This window comes from Mytilus trossulus, chromosome 2 (genome assembly GCF_036588685.1).
Source record: "Mytilus trossulus isolate FHL-02 chromosome 2, PNRI_Mtr1.1.1.hap1, whole genome shotgun sequence".
NCBI classification, from domain to species: domain Eukaryota; kingdom Metazoa; phylum Mollusca; class Bivalvia; order Mytilida; family Mytilidae; genus Mytilus; species Mytilus trossulus.
In genome coordinates, this window is record NC_086374.1 from 46,796,294 (window position 1) to 46,810,919 (window position 14,626).

Sequence of the window (14,626 nt, forward strand, 5' to 3'; positions counted from 1 at the left end):
GTCGATAGACGAAGCGATTTGTTGGACAATATTTACGAAAACAGTAAACAAACTGGTAGCGATTTTTTTAAAAGAAATAGGTCAATCCACAAAGTATTTTGTACACTTGTCCCATTATTTTCTAAAAAGAAACAGTCCCCCTTGACCTACAGTACTCGACACTTGTTAAAAAGTGTTTTATATTATCATATGATATATCTGATGATCTTGACTTCAATGATGAAAATTCCCAACAGGGATAGGCTGATATATAAATTGTTTTGACATCAACCCAATGACAAAAGCAACCAATGTACAGTCTACATCTTGATTGCTTCACACAACCAAATCATACAGATGTTCACATTATATGTCAAGCTGGTATCAGGTCCGTTAAGCGCCCAATATACTTTCACACCCTACACGTTCACACCTTGCACGTTTGCACTCAAGTTCCGTTCGCACTCTACAGGTTCATGCCCAATTTTGATTTAAATTCCAGTTGAATAATTGGAAAATCATGATGGTTGTTTTGCTTTCGTGTAAATACTAAATGTATTTATAGCTTGGTCTGAGTAAAAGATTGAAGTTTTTAAAGGAAAAACACAAAAGATTGAAGATTTTAAAGGAAAAACACAAAAGATAATTTTTTTTTAACAGCTTGGTCCCTTTGATCTGAAACAATGAATGAATCAATACAATATATAGCAATACACTATTATAACCAAAACATGATCAAACATGATAAAATTTATTCAACACACAAAAAAAAAAATAGTCAAAATCTCACTCCATTTTGAAACAAGTCAATGAAATAAAGTTATAGCAGTACACTACCCAAAACATGATAAGAGTTATTCAACACAAAATAAAACGTTGACAGAACCCCACTATATTTAGAAAGGAATATTATTTTGTTTTAACAATACACTATCCAAAACATAATTAAGATTTATTCAACACAATAAAAAATGCTGTCTCACTTTATTTTGAGAGTCAGACAACAAAAACAATTATACTTATAAGAATACTACTTGCCAAAAACTTGATTACAAAGTTATTAAACCCAAAACCAATTAAAATTGGTCGAGAACATGTAGGGTGCGAAAGTGAAAGGGGGCGAACATGAATGGGAGCAAACGGACCCGTATTCTGTCAAGCTCTAAATTGTCCCAAATCTATGAAAGTTACATTGTCGAAATGCACATCTGGTGCAGGAAAATTGATACTGTTAATGTTTTTATAAATAAAAGATGATAGAGAAATGAGATATTTAACCAAAGATAATCATTGGTGTTCTTAATTTAAATTTGTGATTTATTTTCAGGTACACATAGTGTATGTACCACCTGTACACAGATATGCCACTTATTGAAGGGGTAGGAGATGAAGTTACTGTTGTTTTTACCATTTTTCTAATATTTCTTCTTCTCTGTATTGCATGGTTTTCAACAAATATTCAAGAACTACCTTTCTTTAGTATCATTGTAATAGACTTTACCAGAAGACAGAATAGAAATACGCAACAGACTAACAGTGTTGAAGCTAGCGATAGTTCTGCTGTAAGTTCTACCTCAAGTGAGGAATCAACAGGGGACACATCCATTCAGGAGGAGACTGACAATGCCAGTAGGTCCTCCTCTGTTGATAGTGTAAACGAACAAGTGACAGGAGCAGAAGGTCAAATTCCAGTTCAAACAGATGATGTTTCAAAGACAAAAGACAATAAAGAGTCATCTAACGAAAATGTGATTACAGAAGAATCAGGGGAAGATACGGTGTTAGGGGACAGAAATGAAGATAGTGAAGACTTGCCTACAACAGAAACTGAACTGAGACGTAGAAGGGTTGCATTCTTTTCTGATAAAAATCAAGTTATAGAGACAAAAAAAGAAAATAGAAATCATGAATCAGAGACCATTGTTATAAATGACAGAAACCCATCAAATTCATCAAACAATGAACTTCCATCAAATTTACAAAACAATGAATCCAATAAAACATCTGAGTCAGTTAAAAATGAAACTGAAAATTTAAACAGTGCTGAAATAAATGTTTCCTCTGAATCGGAAACTAATTCTAGTCAGAGTGATAAAGTTCGGATACGACTGAAATACCTAAATGACACTCAGAGAAATGTAGAAGCATCTTTAGAGGATACAATTGAACAGTTTAGAAGGTATGACATAATACACATATTTACACTTGTATGCATATTTGTCTGCCATTACTTTAAATCACACAAGTTGCCGTAAAATATGGCATCAATTTTTTTAACCAATTTAGATCATTATGAAAAAATGACTCACTGTTACTTGACGTCAAAAGGTTATTTGGTCTGACAAATTGGAGCAGATCTAAGGTTATTTGGAGACAAAATTCAGCTTAATACCAAAAGTGCAAATATTTTTACACCTTTGTTGCTTACTCTGTTTATAATTCTCAATACATACTTTATATAGTACTGTAATCAACTTTGAAGAACTGAAAATTATCCAAAATAATGTACATGTACATGTAGAACAGTTTGTATTTCTACTTTATTGAACATTTTAAACTCCAGCTGAATTGTAGTTCTGTATAAGGCTTTTATCATAATCATTATGATTGCAAATGAGAGCACTCTCATCAATAGACCAAATGGCACATCAATTAACAAATATAGGTCACTATATGGCCTTCGACAATGAGTAAAACCCATTCCACAGTAAGCTATTACATTTGTAAAGGTTCTCAAATGACAAATGTAAAAAAATGAAAAGAGAACACTAACAGCCTAATTCATGTACAAACATGTAACACAGCAACATTTTTAACCTCACTCATAGATGTTCCTTGTAGGTATTGACAAATATAGTTAGTACCCATGTTAAAACTAGTATAGCAATAAAAAGAAAGTTCATACTTCCAAAAAAATTTCCATGCGTAGGTCATGACATTTACAAATTCTTTTTCAATTGTATGAACTTACATTTGTATACATGTATATTACTTTGTATTAATTTTAGTACTTGTTTGGTTCTGTGTAGCACTTACATTCCAATATACAAAATATCAGAAGACTAATATTACCGTGTGTAAAATAAAGACATTAAGACTTATCATATGTTGGTATGATGGTGGCGTCACCTTTGTCATCGTCCGAAGACGCATTGGTTTTTGCACAATAAATTTGTATCAGTAAATAGAAATCTATGAAGTTTAACACAAGGTTTATGAACACAAAAGGAAGGTTGGGATTGATTTTTTGGAGTTTTGGTCCCAACAGAGTAGGAATTAGGGACCCAAAGGGTTCAAATTTAAACTTTGTTTGATTTCATCAAAAATTGAATATTTGGGGTTCTTTGATATGCCGAATCTAACTGTGTATGTAGATTCTTAATTTTTGGTCCCATTTTGAAATTTGTTTACATCAAGGTCCAAAGGGTCCAAAATTAAACTTTGTTTGATTTTAACAATAATTGAATTCTTGGGGTTCTTTGATACATGTATGATGTATGCTGAATCTAGCAGGTACTTAGATTTTTGTCGGGCCTTCGACTTTAGTTGAAAAAGCGAGACTTAGGGATCCTACATTTGTACATTCTGTCGTCATCGTCGGCGGTGTTCACAAATACATGTATTCACTCTGTGGTTAAAGTTTTTGAAATTTTAATAACTTTCTTAAACTAAACTGGATTTCTACCAAATTTGGACAGAAGCTTGTTTATGATCATAAGATAGTATCCAGAAGTAAATTTTGTAAAAATAAAATTCCATTTTTTCTGAATTTTACTTATAAATGGACTTAGTTTTTCTACAGGGAAACATTACTTTTACTCTGTGGTTAAAGTTATTAGAATTTTAATAACTTTCTTAAACTATCCTGGGTTTGTACCAAACTTGAACAGAAGCTGGTTGGTTTATGATCATAAGATAGTATCTAGAAGTTAATTTTGTAAAAAAAAAAATACATTTTTTCCATATTTTACTTTTAAATGGACTTAGTTTTTCTGTGGGGAAACATTACATTCACCCTGTGGTTAAAGTTTTTAAAATTTAAATAACTTTCTTAAACTATCCTGGGTTTGTACCAAACTTTGACAGAAGCTTAATTATGATCATAAAATAGTATCCAGAAGTAAATTTTGTAAACAAATAAATCTATTTTTTCTGTATTTTACTTTTAAATGGACTTAGATTTTCTTTCAGTTAACCATACATGTACAGTCTGCAGTTGTTTTTAAAACATTTATTAGACTCATAAACTATATGACTATCCTGGATTTTAACCAAACTTGGACAGAAGCTTCTTACAATCAAGAGATTGTATCAAGAGGGAATATTTTTATTGAGTTTTTCCTCATTATTGTTGAGTCTGCGATTTACAGCAAAAGTAGCCGAGACACTGGGTTCCGCGGAACCCTTACAAATTTTTGATTATGGGCCCAGTTTTCAAGTTGGTTCAAATCGGGGTCCAAAATTAAACTTTGTTTGATTTCATCAAAAAAAAAAAAATGAATTCTTGGGGTTCTTTGATATGCTGAATCTAAACATGTACTTAGATTTTTGATTATGGGCCAAGTTTTCAAGTTGGTCCAAATTGGGGGTCCAAAACTTTTTTTTTGTTTGATTTCAACAAAAATTGGATCCTTGCATTGGGGTTCTTTGATATGCTGAATCTAAACATGAAAATTTAGATTTTTGATTATAGTCCCAGTTTTCAAGTTGGTGCAAATCTGGGTCAAAAATTAAACTTTGCTTGATTTCAACAAAAATTGAATATATGGGGTTCTTTGATACATGTATAAGCTGAATCTAACCATGTATTTAGATTTTTGATATTTGGGCTCAAACAGTCCAAAATTGAACTTTATTTGATTTCATCATAAATTGAATTCTTGGGGTTGCTGATATTGGGCCATAGCTATAGTACAAAGTGTACATGTAGGTAAATGTCCAATTTAAAATTTTGAAGTTCTTAGACCACATTCATTCTGTGTCAGAAACCTATGTGGTGTCAACTATTTAATCACAATCCAAATTCAGAGCTTTATCAAGCTTTAATGTTGTGTCCATACCTGCCCCAACTGTTCAGGGTTCAAACTCTGCAGTTGTATAGAGCTGCGCCCTGTGGAGCATCTGGTTTTTAACAAATATACATGTACAACATGTACACACAGGGCAGAACCATCTATTATAAAAAGGGGGGTTCCCAACCCAGAGTAAAGAGGGTATTCCAACTATATGCTCCCAGTCAAATGCATTTATCATTAAAAAAAAAGGGGGGGCACAATAAAATGCACAGGGAAATTAAATAAAAACTTGATAAAAATCATATTTTCATCATAAAAAAAAATGTAATTATAAGTATTGAATGCTCAACTTCATAGGAGGGGGAGGACAGGGGGGTACCCTTCTCCCTTCTCCCACCCCTCTTCTCCTTTCTCCTACCCCCGTTCTCCTTTCTCCCATTAGAATAAAACATCTCCTTTTGAGATATTTTTTCTGGAAATATTAGATCATTTTTTAAAAGGAGAGATATTTTATTTTTTCTCCTTTCTCCCAGCCTTCCTCTCCTTTCTCCTACCCCCTTTCTCCCTGTCTCCCTGTCTCCCTTACCCCTGTCCTCCCCCTCTCATAGGGTTGTAAAAGCATTGACCATGCACACATTTTTAGATACAAAATGTACTTAGGCAACGCTTTTTCAATTTACACCCCAATAAAGTTACAAAAAGAAGCATTCAATTTTTAAATACATGTAGATATAGAAGACAGGGAAAAAAAACTACCAGTGAGAATAAAATGGAAGGCCAATTTCTTCAAGTTGATGAAGTTTTGAATTGAAGAAAAATTAGATTTGTTATAAATATGAGAAATCATGCATTCCTGTTATGAACATACTGTATTTCATAATCTTTTTATTTTATTCATTTCAGGACACATTTTGCAGAGGAGCTTGAAGCAGATAAACTTGTTCGATTCATTTTCAATGGTCAGGATCTAAGGAATGATGCTAACACACTACAAGCCTACAATATTGTTGACAATAGTGTAATACATTGTCTTATAACTCAAGTTAATCGCCAAAATACTACGTCTGGTGTACAGAATGAAGATGAAGGATTTGATGTTGGCATGCTAATGCTTCCGTGTTTTGGAATCATTTTATGCTTTATGTGGTACCTAAGATTTGAATATCGTCAATTTTTTTCGGGGACATCAACTGTATGCTTGATAGGCATGTCTCTGCTTTATATAGCAGCTTTGTTGGCAATGATGGAGAATAGAAGAAGGGGACACCATCATGCCCATGTGGAATAAATTTTATAGGATTCTTTCTACTTTAAACTCAGAAATTATCGCGATGTTTTTTTATTATTGCGAAATATGCAACAGGGTTATAGTCACTCTAATTTAAACTCGCATTTTGAATCTTTTTTATTTAGATTAAACAGTATTTTTCTCAATATCGCAAAAAATGGAAATTGCATTTTAGTCTAAAATAACAAATTCGCGATAATACGTGGAAGATATAATTACAGTATATTTCTATTCAGGCTTCTCAAACTTGTGCTGGTGACTGGCAACTTCACCATCTTCTTACAAAAATGTAGTCTTATTCCTGGAGAATTTTTTTTTTTTTTGTTAAAGTGTCACCTTCTTTTTACATTAAAGCCATTTTCATCAAAAATGTTTGGGAACCCTGCTTTTTATTTTAAAACAATCTGGAAAGTTTCAGAATTTAAAATTCCACATTTTAGCAAGATTTCTTGTAAAGTTGTCTATCAAATTAATGTAATAATTGTATGTTATGTTAATGTAACAGAAATTTTTGGTTTTATTTATACAAAATACAATGTATATTAAGGCTCACCAATTTTTTTATGCATGCAGTTATAAGAATGTAGAAGTATGAATGGTGTGCAGTGGACAGATGCCAGCAATGTTCATGCAATAACTTATAAACTGTTTTAATCAATGTGTTACTAGTTTTAATATATTGTTACTGATGACAAAACAGAGTCCAAATTTAATATTTAAGATTATTAATTTTGCTGTTCATGCAGGATTCATGGTCCTTGGAATGGTGGAAAGGTTTTCATGGAATATCTTGTGCACTGTTCAACCCATGCTTTTCAAATGTTAATATGTTGTTACTGATTTTGAAAATAGAGGTCAAATTCCATATTGTCTATTTTTACTTTTATTGTTCAGCTGTTCAATTGTCTTTTAAATTGGAAATATGCACTCAATTATTTTCTTTGCCGTTTCTTATGAACTCTTTAACCAATTCTTTTCAAATTTTCATTAGTTGTTACTGATGAAGACATTGAGGTCAAATTTGACATAGATTTTTTTTTTGGCTTTTGTTGTTTAGAAGTTATGGTCTTTTCAACGACCTTGATAGATTGTGAAAGGGGAGGTAGACACTACTGGGGTAATTGAGTTGAGTCGAACAAGCCTTACATTGCCATTCATTTATTAGAATACATCAATTTCATTTCTACTAGCTGCCCTCTCAAGTTCAACAAAAGTAAACTTCAGAATATAGAAAATATAGTTTGCTGTCAATTTAACAAATGATATAGAATAGAGAATGAAATGCTAAAGAGTACAAACTGACAAAAAGAGTAGAAAAAAAAGCCTAGAATACTTTTTTTTGTTTTGTACAAATCATTAAAGTAAAAAATTACCTTACCTAATAATGCCGACAAAAAATGATGACTGTTGTAACAATTTTACACTTTTTTTCCCAGACTATGTAAAAGTATATATAAACAATATATACTTGTGCACAAACATAAATAAATTTATGAAAATAACAAATTTGTTTTTCGCCATATATACATGTATATATATGTATATATATTCCAGACATGGTGGTTTGAAAAATTCCAACACTTTTTTGTGTGCTAATAATTGCATTTATATATGCATTTGTTATTCTTTTTGCAGGGGCGTATAAAGAAGGGGGAAGGGAGGGGGTTAGTGAGTTGGAACCCCTATTTTTTGGAATTCATGAAGTATTCACTTACTGGACACACCAAAACATAATAAAGATTGGAGCTCCTGTTTTTCAACATCTCTCTTGATTTTTAAGTCCATCCTTCATTTTTGTCGAGCCTTCAACTTTAGTTGAAAAAGCGAGACATAGCGATCCTACATTCCGTCGGCGTAGTCAGCGGCGGCAGCGTCCACAAATTTTCACTCTGTGGTTATAGTTTTTAAAATTTTAATAACTTTCTTAAACTGTACTGGATTTCTATTAAACATGGACATAATCTTGTTTATGATCATAAGATAGTACTTACTTACAAATGGACTTAGTTTTTCTTCCAGTTAACATTACATATAAACTGCAGTTAAAGTTTTTAACCGTATTTTTGTGACAAAAATGTCGGTTATTGATTTGGGGGTGTACGGTGGGCGGGCGGGCGGGCGGGCAGCAATCAAGTGTTTTCTGTTCATTAACTCATGAACCATTCAACCAAAGCTTTTAAAATTTTAACATGTTGTTACTGACAACTAAATGAAGGTCAAGTTCAATAATGGCGATTTTGACTTTTATCGTTCAGGAGTTATGTTTCTTGAAAGATTGAAAAATGTAATTTCCAGTCGTGTCCGTGCATTTTCTCATGAAGCATTCAACCAAAGCTTTTGAAATTTTAAATGTTGTTACTGATGACAAAATAGAGGTCAAGTTCAATTAAGACTATTTTGACTTTTACCGTTCAGGAGTTATGGTTCTTTAAAGATCGTAAAATGGCGCTTCCATTCACGTTGTTGCATTTACTCATGAACCATTCAATCTAAGCTTTTCAAATTTTAATATATTGATACTGACTACAAAATGGAGGTCAAATTTGATATTGACGATTTTCACTTTCACCATTCATCAGTAATGGTTCTTGTGATATTGCCAGGACACAAATAAATGTTAATAAATCCGGTTTGCTGTCGTTGTGACAGCCTCTTGTTAAAACATTTATTAGATTCATAAACTACTATGGAATTTTACCAAACTTGGACTGAAGCTTTTTACAATCAAAAGATAGTATCAACAGGAATAATTTTATTGATTTTTTTCCTCATTTTTGTTGAGCTGTGATTAACAGCAAAAGTAGGCGAGACACTGGGTTCCGCGGAACCCTTACAAATTTTTCATCGTTTTATCTCATAATATGAATCCCATGTGCTTGGCATCGTTTATATTATGAATTTATGAATGGGTTAGGAAGAGTTTTACATAAATCAAATGGGGTGGTGGGTTTCAAACCCCAGCAAGATGTTTGTTCCAAATTTGTAGGTTGAGATCCTCCCTCTGCAGGCGTCAAGGCTTGATTATTTTTTTTAAAAAGCAATCATCTAAATTCTTAAATTTACATGCCAAAAAGATGATTAAACCAAAGATGACTTTACTTTTTTATCGTCATCTGTGAGGTTATGTGATATTGAGGTATGAATGGTATTTTTTTCTACATCAAAAATGAATCTTTCAGATTTCGACAAATAGTTTTTTTATACGACCGCAAAATTTGATTTTTTTTTTTAACTTTAATATAAGATTGGGTGTTATAAGTCTTTTTTATATTTCCATACTGATTTTCACCTGGAATGTGATACTATTTATTATGTTTTTGTTGAATATGATATATATAAATAAATTACATGTTCTTGTAATTACTTTTTCTTTACTTTAACATGCATAATAAGATATTGCTGCATATTTATGAACAAATAAAACAATTGAATGTCTTTTATAACCCTGAAATTACACAAAGCCTAGAAATGAAAAGGATAGGTTGATTGATTGTTGGTGTTTTAAGGTAGTGCAATACAAAGATTTTTTCATCCCCAATCAGACATCTTTAAACTGATGTTATTCCACTCATCCTTCTTTAAATTTTATAAATGAGGTACCAAAAGAAAGAAGAAAGATTAATCTTTCAAATTATGATAATTTCATTATGATATAATTATTACATAATTAATTATTATGTAATAAGTTACTATATTGTGATGTCCATACTTGAATGAATTTAGCTTCTTGGTTATTCATAGCATCCCAAAATATTTTATAGATTCTTGCACAACACAGTTTGACCTCCAAAACAGTGTCTCAGATTTTTCCTATTGTATTTCATTCTCTCATAAATCTTCAATGAAGTTTGCAACATCAATTCATCAGAGATCACTAAATTCAATTGGGTATAAAATTTGTTCTATTGATGTTTTTGGAAATCCGTGAGACACAGTTTTGGAGGTCAAGCTGTGTTGTACAAGAATATATAAAAAAAACTTTGGGATGCTATAAAGAACAAAGACGCTAAATTCCTGCAAGTGTGGACATCACAATTTAGCAACTAATTACATAATAATTAATTATGTAATAATTATATCATAATGAAATTATCACAATTTGAAAGATTAATCTTTCTTCTTTCTTTTGGTACCTCATTTATAAAATATAAAGAAGGATGAAATGAATTACATCAGTTTAAAGTTGTCTGATTGCGAGTGAAAAAATCTTTGTATTGTGCTACCTTAACAACACTTTTAACCATTTATTTTGAACTATTTCGTGGTGGCCAGTTTTTATTGGTGGAGGATGGTGGAGTCCCAAGAGAAAACCATTGACCTTCAGTAGGAAAACTGACAATCCTAGTCAATTAAGATTGGAGTCCCAGTGCACCAGCACTGGTAGAATTTCTTGGACCACCTGACCACCGAGTGCCCCAAAATGTACAGGAGTTTCTTCTTTCAGTGGTATTTATAGCATTGCACTCTTTCTTCTCGTTCCAATGTCTTGATTTAGATTATTTTTTTCAAAAATTTGAAATTATGCAAACAACAAATAATGTCGGACACATAAATCCTAATAATACAACCACAGAAAATTTTGGGATTAAATATTGGTATCACATAGTCGTTGTCTGAAGACATTTGGTACTCACACAATAACTTTAATAGTATAAGTTAATAGAAATCTATGAAATTTAAGCACAAGGTTTATGACCACAAAAGGAAGGGTTTGATTGATTTTGAGAGTTATGGTCCTAATAGTTTAGGAATTAGTAGCCAAATTAACATTTTTCTAGTTTCCAGAAAGTAACTTGTGGAATGGTGTATAGAGCTCTCTGAAATTATACCTCAAGTTTCCATAACACAAAATGATGGTAAAAATTGGCTTTTGGAGTTATGGCTCAAACCATTAAGGAATAAGAGACAAAAAAGGGGGAAAAAGGATGTCTTGGTTAATGGACAATAACTGAAGAACAAAACATAATTTAAAAGCAGTGTAAGGGAGGGAATTCAAACACATTTTGAATTACCTCCCTCACACTGCTTTTAAATTATGTAAAACACACAAAATATTATCATTAATAAGTATAAGTAAGTCCTTTTGCTGAGTAAGTCTTATTCAAGGTTTAAAATTTAGTCTGTTACACATTGAGACTATCCATTTACTTTGTTTGTTTTATGAGGTAAAAAGATACTATGGTGGCAATCAGAAACCATAAGTCAAAAAAGAAATGACAACACCATTACCCATAGAAAAACATTGAAAAGACATTACGCAGAAAACTAAAATATTAAGCAAAACGAATCAAATCATAAGTACTGATTTTCTATTATCAGCTCAAGAAGAGTACAAGCAGTGTTTGCTGCACAAGTGGCAGTCTTCACTTAAAATGGCAAGTAAAATAAACAACATAATGGGTTATGTCAATATTGAAGTAGAGGAAATAGTTGTGGCTTCAGGTAGAAGCTTTGTACTTCAGATAAACGATTGATTGATTGATTGGTTGGAGCTATAATCCACTTTCAGCACTATTGTGGCAGTCAGTTTTTATTGGTGAAAAAACTGAGATGCCAGGAGAGAATCGCTGACATTTGATAGGAAATTCAGATGGTAAGAATACCATGACCTTATTTTCATGATTTTATTGATCAAAGTTGAATGTTCACAGATAATTACTGTTTCTTAAAGTCAACTATATTTATACCCTGCTGTCACGGAGTTGGAAATCAGTTTTTATCTTGTCTGTCTTTACATCCATACACATCAAGTTTGAATATGAACTGTTTTAGAGTTGTGCCCCTTTACAAATTTGAAATTAAGATTGCCTCTACCAAATGCTATGAAACTTGTACACAATGCTTATTATCACAAAATACACATCAAGTGTGTCCCTTTTATTGATCTAGAGTTATACCCCTTTACAAATGGAAAAATTACTGATTTTTTTCAAGCCTGCGACTCTTATGGCAGAAAGCTAGACAGTGATCTGGCGGCAGCAGCTGTGTTAGCTACCTTTTAAAAAGCTTTATATTTTAAAAGTTAGAAGGCCTGGATGTTTCATACTCTGTATATAGATGCCTTATGTTATAAAGTTTCTGTCTGTCGTATGTCCATTGTACTTGACCTCATTTTCATGGTTCAGCGACTACTTGAAAAAGAGTTTTTAATATGTTAATTTCTCTTACCATATAGCGAGTTATTTTCTTGGGTGTAAAATTTCACGATTTTCATTGAATAAGGTATACAAAATATTTTGGCGGATTCAAAACCTTATCAATGCCTTTGAATGTGCCGTTTTAAATTGCCAGAATTTATTTTGGCGATTTTGTTCTATCTGCGAAAATTCACACACAATGAAAATAACCCGCTATACAGTATAATGAGTAATAGGATAACTATATTTGGTATGTGCCTACCTTGCAAGGTCCTCATGCCTGTCAGACAATTTTCAAATGACCTTGATCCCCTAAATAAGGTTTAGTTTTCGTGGTCACTCAAGTCCATATTTCAGATACTATAAGCACTAGGTCTAGTATACTTAATGTATGGAGGAACTGTAGGGTGTACATGTTTAGCTAGCAGGTGTCATCTGACCTTGACCTCATTTTCATGGTTCAGTGGTTATAGTTAAGTTTTAGTGTTTTGGTCTTTTTTCTGATATTATATGCAATAGGTCAACTATATTTGGTGATGTACATGTCAGATTCACAGGTTTCATTTGACATTGACCTCATTTTTACGGTTCATTGCTCAGTGTTAAGTTTTTGTGTTTTGCTCTGTTTTTCTTAAACTACAAGCAATAGGTCAATTATATTTGTTGTATTGAAGAATTGTAAGCTGAACATGTCTGCCTGGCATGGTTCATCTGACCTTGACCACATTTTCATTCTCATTTTCATGGTTCATTGGTTAATGTTTAGTTTTCTTTGTTTAGTCCGTTACTTAGAAACTATAAGCTATGTATTTCTTGTTTGGTTTATATGACTTTGACCTCATTTTCTTGGAGCATGTTTCAAAGTAAAATGTAAAGAGTAGTAAGAAAATTAAATTCATGATAATAACTTTTCCACATTAAAACAACCTTAAAATTTTGGTTAACATGTGAAAAGGTGAAAAGATACAAAAGTAGTTTGAAGGGTAAATGTGTAATATTATTAAATGGCCAAGTCTTTCCTTGCTAGTCTTGTGTCACATTTAAGACAAAAGTGAATAATTTGAAGTTTGGAAATACTCAGCATGGTTCTCGACTAATATGAACCTGTTGTGTTATTTTACGTTTTCTTTAATTTTCATGCTATTTTCACATTTCCTGACCGGTGTGAGAAAAATCTTTCTTATTACAATGTATTCTACTTATATGTAATATAAGTTTTGTTCATACGAACAAGAGTATAATTGATATCTGGTGAAAGATGCTGACATCATTTGATACATTTAACCTGATTGACCACCTGTTTTAGTTTAGGAAAAATTTCTATGGTATTTGACACTTTGAGGTTATGGAGTTTCACCAGAACAAACATTAATCTTTTCCTAATCAGATACATGTCACAAACAATTACGTACTCTTGGTGAGGAAATGCAGATAATGATAACAGATCTTATAAAATTTGTTGCATAGCAATCAGTATATCATTCTGAAGGCCAAGTGAGGTCAGTCTCCTCCCACTGTATGATTTGACATACCCAATCTGTGTGTGAAGCCATATGCATGGTCTTTGTATAATCACTTTCTAGGTTCACAGCACGACTATTTGATAAAATTTATATAGTTGAAATTTAATTGTGACATCAAATTTTCTTGTTTTCTTCTGAATTTTCTTATAGTGGTGTCATGAAAAAAGGTAACCATGTCTGATGACGTCACATCAAAAGTACACAACTTTTCTCAAATCTTTAAAAAAGGAAGGATAACAATCATTAGAGAAAAAGATTCCACCACTGTAACTTGTGTATTACGATATTTCTCCACTCTCAACCGTTAAATTTTAATTATTTAAAACGCTTGGCAAGCCTTGCGCTTTAAATATTAAAATTTAACTGTCTCGAGTGGAGAAATATGAGAACCGATGTTGCAGTTGTGGAATCTATATATCATTGCCAGAAATAATGACAGTATGTCTCACAAATAACAACTTTTGACACAGGTACATGCAATACAAATTTGAATCAAATAAGTCTGGACCTTTTTCGAATAAATTAATTTATTTCTCTTTAATATGTTCTAACAAGATTTATATCATAACATTGTTTTATTTTCTGTCTAACATGTAAAAAGAGTACAATATTAAGACATATAATAGTTCAATAACACCTCAATAGATAGTTGAAATGAGCTTAGGTATTAAGGCATTTTTTTTT

General features: G+C 32.0%; 1 protein-coding gene across 3 annotated transcripts; it reads left to right on the top strand.

Moving 5' to 3' along the window:
- On the top strand, positions 1–6,940 carry LOC134707409 (transmembrane and ubiquitin-like domain-containing protein 1). 3 transcript variants are annotated; one of them, XM_063567122.1, is made up of 3 exons: positions 1–55; positions 1,307–2,158; positions 5,898–6,940. In XM_063567122.1, the coding sequence occupies exons 2-3, from the start codon at positions 1,320–1,322 to the stop codon at positions 6,280–6,282; spliced, it is 1,224 nt and encodes a 407-aa protein (XP_063423192.1). In that variant the 5' UTR covers positions 1–55; positions 1,307–1,319; the 3' UTR covers positions 6,283–6,940. The 3 variants fall into 3 exon arrangements, with proteins under 3 accessions (XP_063423192.1, XP_063423193.1, XP_063423194.1); XM_063567123.1 differs by having other exon boundaries at positions 3–80; XM_063567124.1 differs by having other exon boundaries at positions 23–43.
- Positions 6,941–14,626: the final 7,686 nt, after the last annotated feature.

What these genes read in the sequence shown, in the direction of transcription:
- LOC134707409 (XM_063567122.1), top strand. Translation starts at nt 1,320, where the DNA reads ATGTACCACCTGTACACAGATATGCCACTTATTGAAGGGGTAGGAGAT. An exon ending in ACAATTGAACAGTTTAGAAG is followed by an intron (nt 2,159 to 5,897) that starts GTATGACATAAT and finishes TATTCATTTCAG; the next exon opens with GACACATTTTGCAGAGGAGC.